The 7,266-nt window shown below is 46.8% G+C and overlaps 1 protein-coding gene across 3 annotated transcripts in view; it reads left to right on the top strand.

The window, feature by feature from the left end:
• Positions 1-7,266, top strand: part of FGR (FGR proto-oncogene, Src family tyrosine kinase) — a 141,490-nt gene that overhangs the window by 129,136 nt on the left and 5,088 nt on the right. For all 3 annotated transcript variants that reach the window (XM_015418614.1, XM_015418613.1, XM_015418615.1), the window contains one exon: positions 4,243-4,374. In XM_015418614.1, the coding sequence (XP_015274100.1) occupies positions 4,243-4,374 (132 nt within the window). The remainder of the gene's footprint in view (positions 1-4,242; positions 4,375-7,266) is intronic.

Genomic DNA, 7,266 nt, shown 5'->3' on the forward strand with positions numbered 1-7,266 from the left:
ACTAGCCAGAAGCTACGTCTGGTGGCCCGGCATCGACGCAGAAGTAGAGGCGTGGGTGAAGAGGTGCCAGGCATGCCAAGCCGTGCGACCCAGCCCACCAGGAGCGCCACACTCCTCGTGGGAATCCACCCGCACCCCGTGGTCTCGGCTCCATATAGACTTCGCCGGACCATTCCATGGACTGTTGTTTTTGGTGACGGTGGATTCCTACACCAAGTGGTTGGAGATCAGCCCCGTCTCCGCCACGTCTACCAAGGTGACCATCCCCGCCCTCCGGAAAATCTTCGCCACCCACTGCTTGCCGGACACCATCGTCTCGGACAATGGGACAGCATTTACTTCTGAGGAATTCCAGCAATTCCTCAATGGCAACCTGATCCAGCACATCAGGACGGCACCCTTCCACCCGGCAACCAGCGGCCAAGCTGAGCGCATGGTCCGGACTGCGAAGGAGGCCCTCAGCCGCCTAACAGAAGGGGATTGGGAGTTCCGCATCGCCAAGTTCCTCCTAGTGCAACGGACTACGCCCAGCCTGGTGAGCGGCTGCTGCCCCGCCGAGCTGTTGATGGGCCGGAGGCCAACGATCCTGCTGGACCGCCTACACCCCGATCGGGCCCCGAGCCAGCAGAACCCCACCGAGCAGAGGAAAGCACTGCACGGGTTCTTCCCCGAGGAACCCGTCTTTGCCCGTAACTTCAGCAGAGGGCCGGAGTGGCTCGCAGGCCGCATCGTCAGACCAACGGGCACCGTCATGTACGAGGTGTCCACAGAGTGCGGCCAGACGCTCAGGAGGCACATCGACCAGCTCAGGCGGCGAATGCTTCCCGATCACGAGTCAGCGGAAGTGCCGAGGTAGCGGGCAGAGCACGGAGAGGATCCGGGCGAGGCTCCAGAGCGGACCATGGCCGCACCAGAGGACACACTCCGGGACAGCCAGCCCCCGGCAGCTGAAGACGGGTCCCCGGAACCCGAGACGGCGGCCGCAGAGGCCCCAGCACCACCTCAGGCTTCTGCCCCAGAGGTCGGAACCCAGGGAGCCCCAGAACAGGGCCCTAGACGATCCGCGAGGGTACGACGGTCCCCATCGTACCTTAAAGACTATGTTACATAAGGGAGGTTCCGGACTATGGGGGGAGGGATGTTGTGTCCACTGACCGCCACCGGAGGTCAGCGCACACGCCTGAGCTTCAGTCCTGGACAACAATGGGGACTAGGATCCTAGTCCCTCCACTGGGGGAACCAATGGGACCGTGGCGGGAGATTCAAACCCGCCAATAGGACCCAGGGGTGTGCCCCTGGCTGTGTATATAGTTGGCCTGCTGGCCGTTTGTCCCCTATCTTGTTGTGTACCTAATAAAGCGTGCTATGCACTACGTCGTCGTCTGTCGTCCTTCCATGCGGCAACCCACTACACAGTACTCTGCAAAGTGTCCACAGTCATGCAACATCCTGACCTGTCTGGACGATAACTTCCTTCATCAAATGGTGGAGGAAGCTACAAGGTGCTCGGCCATACTCGACTTAATATTTACCAACAGGCAAGAGATGGTAGATGGGGTAAAGGTGGTGGGGACCTTAGGGGGAAGTTACCATGTCCTGCTAGAATTCCTTTTACTGTGACGAACCAAGGAAGTTTGTAAACACGCATGTAAGCTATATTTCAGTAAGGCAGAATCTAATAAATTCAGAGGTATGATGAGAATCATTCCATGGGCAATGCTGGAAGGGAAAGGAGCAAGTGAGGGGTGAGCTCTGTTCCAGTATTAAACAGTTTTGGACTAAGGTTGTGTCTGCAATCTCAACTATTGTGAATTATGACATCCCAGTTACACCCCAATCAGTATTTTTAAACTATTGGCCAGATTCATCCTTAACTACCTTAAGAAAAGAACTAATTTCTTTACTGCTCTCTGCGGCTCAATCCTTGATCGCTCAGGTATGGAATCAAGATAACGTGCCTTCCGTGAGGCAATGGATATTGAAACGTTGGGACATGGCAGTGGCAGATAAAATTGCAACTCAGTTACTGGTTGCCCAAACGACGTCTTTATCTAATAATTTTATGGAGCGATGGTTTCCTTTTTTTTAATATACGTCTTCAAATTCTGGAACACTATTTAGATTACCTGACAAATATTTACATTTTGCATTTTATTAACAATCCACTTATTGTTCAACTATTGAAATAACTGTAAACAAAGGGTTATGTAGATCTCTTTTATGCTCACAAAAGTTGTTTGTTGTAAATTCATGTTTTACTTTTAAGTTATTGATGTTATAGTATTATTCGGTGAATGTATGTATTATAGAAAAATAAAAAAGTTTTGGTTTAAAAAGAAACTCAAGTTCAAGGCTTAGAGCGCAGGTGTGCAGCCCCCACCTCTCTCCAGCAGGGAAGAGGTGGGGAGGAGGCCGGGTGGTTGCTCTCAGGGGTGGGGTGGCAGGTGGGAAGGAGCCCCTCCAAATTGGGTGACCCCTGCCAAACGGGGGGTCTGGCAACCCTAGAGGAGACCTACAAAGCTGCTTGGATAGCCTTTTCCAAAAAAAAAAAAACAGGAGCTCTAGCAGAAAGTCCCTTGGTCTTTTTTAAAAAATAATAATTTTATTTATAGGTTTTCAGAAAACTATACAGTAAAAAATGTATATACATCTTGTACAACAAGACTATAAGCTTTGGGAGTCATATTTCATATTTTATAATTATTACATAGTATGATATTTCTTATCTATCCAAACATATAAATTATTCCATCTGGATTTAAACAATAATTCATCTTTACCCTGTAGGATTGCAGTTAATTTATCCATCTCCACCACATCCATTATTTTATATACTAATTCTTTCTTAGAGGGTATTCCCTCTTGTTTCCAATACTTGGCAAACAGTATACATGTTGCTGTAATTATATATGTAATGACATATTTCTCATCTGCTTTATATTCATCAGGTAGCATATTTAATAGAAAAAGTTCTGGAGTAAATGGCATGTCTATCTTTAGGGGGGGAAATTGAAACCCCCAAAGGGATATTTTTATTATTTTTCCATAAGACTACATAACTACATAACTACTTTCTAAAATAATCTTGTGAACTTTCTGCCAATATCGCTGTGTTATATGCCACCTCCACCAATTATGGTAAAAGGTGCCCACATTATTTTTACATTTCCAGCAGTTTTTAGATAAGTTTGGAAAGCATTTCGCCACCTTTTCCAGTGACCAATGCCACCTGTGAAACATTTTATACACATTTTCCTTGTATGGAATTGATCTTAAATATTTCATCAATTTCCACGTTTTGGACCAAGTATCAATAGTATGACCAGTATCTTGCATCCACGTAACCATAGAGCATTTCACTATTTCATCACATTCATAGTCATCAAGGAGAAGGCTGTTAACCTTAGAAGGCTTCGACCTAGCCATGGGATGGCACGCATACTTATGGTATGAAAAAGAAAAAATACATTCTAATTTTAAGCAACACACAATAAGAGGGGCATTAAATAAAATATGGCAAGAAATTAAAGACCGTTTTTATAATCAAACCCCGAGATGGATATCACCCCTTGAAGCTTTCATTAAACCTTCTATTATGACACACTCTAAATTGCTAAGTTATAAAACTTTGTTGGATGAAAATGGTAATTTGATCCCACAGGATAAATTGACATGGTGGGAGAATATACAGTTGAAGACGATACATGATAAAGATGAACTTAAGGGTTTTTATCGAGAAAAAACTGACTTAGATAAGCTATCTACAAGTGATAAGCTCATACAGAAATTATATAAGAAAGTCCCTTGGTCTTGTAGTTCTTGTATTGTAATTCCTGGGAGGAGCCAGGAATTAGGCAAGTGCAACACCCGCTTTCTGTTTCTCCTCAGTTGGGCCTGAGCAGAATGAGAGAAGGCCAAGACTGTAAAAAAGTTGTTAACATTTATGCAAAGACTGAGAGTGTTTTAATATAAAGGTGGAAATAATAAACCCTGAAATAGGTCTTACTGAAGAGGTTCATATCTGACAAGGCTGATGGCACAGCCACCAGAAACTGCTCTGAGGACGTAAGTCAGTTTGCAGATTTTACTGGGTGTGTGTGTGTGTGTGTGTGTGCTGTTTTCAGATGCTGCTCTGAACTTCCCAGTGGTAGGAGAGCAGGTCGATGGACTAATGCTAAGTGGTTTCCTAGGCACACTTCTTTTCTTGCAGTCTCAACATCTTCCCTGTCTCCTTCTTGGCAGGTGCCAAATTTCCCATCAAGTGGACAGCCCCTGAAGCAGCTCTTTACGGCAAGTTCACCATCAAGTCAGATGTGTGGTCCTTCGGCATTCTCCTGACTGAGCTTGTGACCAAGGGCCGGGTACCGTACCCAGGTAAAGCCATCTTAGTGGTTCAGTCCTCCCCTGGGGCCACATCTCCCTTTGACTGGGTCCGCTTTTGAGGAGTGGGTTTTGTCTTCTTTTGCCCAAGTCAAGGTTTTGTCCAGAAGATCTCCTTTTCATTGGAGATGCCAGGGGATTGGACCTTCTGCATGCCAAACATATGCTCTACCACTTAAGGGCCAAACTAGATGTGACAGTGCCCATAAGGCTGCCACGAGGACCATGACACCCTTTTGAAGTGATTTCCTGCAATGTAGTGCTCTTGCTCCCCTCTGCCCTGTGCACACACTTTTTCAAGTGCCAAAACGGTCACTGAGGGGTGATCCATGTTGGCACTTAATAAGTTGCACGGGGAACAAGAGTGCCTCCGTCCACTGCACTGAGGGCTTGCTCTCCTGACCAGTTTTCAGTCTTCAGCAGAAACTGGGTCCGCAGAAGGTTTGGAAGGAGTTAACAAACCCTTCAACCTCTTGTTACTGCAAGGAACTCTCAACATGCTCTGAGGAACCTACTACAGTTTAGATGATGTGTATTTGAGCTTAGCTAGTTCAAAGGTATTGCTTTTATTTGAACCTCCCTGTGCTCCTGTTGCTATGTGCCTCTCCCTGCATTGTGTTTTTTGGCCTTTTCCACCCCCTTTTGAAATCCAACCACCTCCCCACCCCCCTTTTATAAAAAGCTTTTTTCTATATAAAGACATTTTTGGCTTCGCTTGTTTCTCTGGGATAGATTTCTTTATCTCTTCCCACATGCTAGACTACACAGGTGCTACTAGGCTGGCTATAAGGTATTTAGGGTTTCTACCCTGTCACTTTATTATTGTACTAGTACTGCACCAGAAGGGTGCCTTCTTAGAGGGCCAGTCTAGATGTTCTCCGAAGGTCCTGAGTGGTGGCAGTGGGTGACCAATGTATGTTTCAGGGAACCCTTGGTCTAAAAGAGTTTCCCAGCAAAGAAAGGCAGCATTTCCACCCTTCCTACCACACTAATCAGGCCCACAGCAGCAACATCCCCATGGCGGCCACAAGGAGGCTCTCCTGTCTAGTTTGGCCCTTCATGGTGGCCCTTTCCTAGCATTGTAGCTGGAAAAATCTGATTGATGCTGCTTTCCTACTATTTTGCTCCCTACTGCTTTGTAACTGTTGAGTTTTCTGGATAAAAAAATGATACATTTTACAGACACCAAACTTAACATCAGTAAAGAGGGAAACATATCTGCCTCCAGTAATTCAGAACCAGGTTGATTACCTGATCAAACAAGGCAGAAGAGATCCGCACGGATGATGACTAAGTTCACTTTCCTGAGCATCAGATTTAAAAACGTAGAACCATCAGGAAAGGAAAATGGGTTTATCCTCACTACAGACATAAGATTTAACCAGTCATTTTCCCCCCCAGTGGATCCTAGGAATTTTAATTCAGGGGCATGGGGGAAATTGATTCTTAGTTGGGAGCACACAAGTGCTCCGTGTAGAGCAGTGCAGCCACACTGGTCCCCCCCGGCTACAGCCCTGCCTTCGGCAAACATTGTGAGGATAAGGGGAGGCAAGATTTGTGTGTGGGATAAAAATGTGATAAATGAGGAGGAAAATCTAAGTACAGCACCCCCTCTTCTGCTGATTATCATGGGACACAACCCATTTAGAAGAAGAAGAAGAAGAGATTGGATTTATACCCCGCCTTTCACTTGGAGTCTCAGAGCGGCTTACAAACTCCTTTCCCTTCCCCTCCCCACAACAGACACCCTGTGAGGTGGGTGGGGCTGAGAGAACTCTGACACAAACTGCTCTTTTTCAAGGACAGCTGTGCCAGAGCTTGTGACTGACCCAAGGTCACATCAGCAGGTGCAAGTGGAGGAGTGGGGAATCAAACCCGGTTCTCCCATATTAGAGTCCGCCAGGGCTTTTTTTGAAGAAAAAGCCCAGCAGGAACCCATTAGCATAATAGGCCACACCCAACAGCAGAAACTCATTAGCATATTAGGCTACACCCCTGCTTCTTCTACCTGTTTAGTACACTGAAACCGAGCCTCAAAATGAGGGAAAAGGACTGTATGTGGCAAACGTCCCACAGCTAAATGGGACCCCAAGCTCAGTCTTTTCTCAAGTCAGAGGCCTCAGTCAGCGAGCGTTGAGAAGCAAGGCATTGCAGGGACCAGTTAGTGGGAAGCACAGCAGAGGCATCTAGTGGCAGAATTCAGAATTGCAAGAGAAGCAATTTTTGACGCAAAATCTATGTGCTCAAATACCGCAACAGCAGGGCTTTTGGTGAGGGAGGGGAGGGGCAGGCTCAGAAGCCAGCCGGAACTCCTTTCCTGTGCGTTCCTGCCCAAAAAAAGCCCTGGAGTCCACACACTTAACCTCTACACCAAACTGGCTCTTTTGACTCACTAGGAGCTTGGGGGAGTTCTGAGAACAGATATTGAGCACCACAGCAAAATGTTTGACTTCGAGATGGAGGGAACCAATCCCAAAATGGCTGACATGGGGACAGGTTCCAGCCATAGAATGTTGGGGAGAGTATTTCCATGGTGTAGGCCACTGTTCTGAATTTGGTGCTCCCTGCCGAGACAGCGGGAATGCCTCCTGGGCTCTTCTGAAGCACCTCTTGCTCCAATAAAGTGGAGAAAAGTCAGGACTAGCTCTTAGCTTTAGGGAAAAGATGATTTGGGGTTTTGGGGTGCATTGGCACCATGGGGCCCAGGGCACCACATTGGGGGCCACAGCACTAAGAAATCCTATTCTGTTATTACTGTATATTTCAGTAGCTTGTACTAGGAAGACTGTGGTGTGAGGACTTCACAACTGCCTACATGTACACACTTGTGGTGTTACCCCCCGCCAAGACACACACAGAGTCTCCGGCCATGAATTTTTAAATATA

This window comes from Gekko japonicus, unplaced genomic scaffold (genome assembly GCF_001447785.1).
Source record: "Gekko japonicus isolate JY-2015 unplaced genomic scaffold, Gekko_japonicus_V1.1 scaffold456, whole genome shotgun sequence".
Lineage (NCBI taxonomy): Eukaryota > Metazoa > Chordata > Lepidosauria > Squamata > Gekkonidae > Gekko > Gekko japonicus.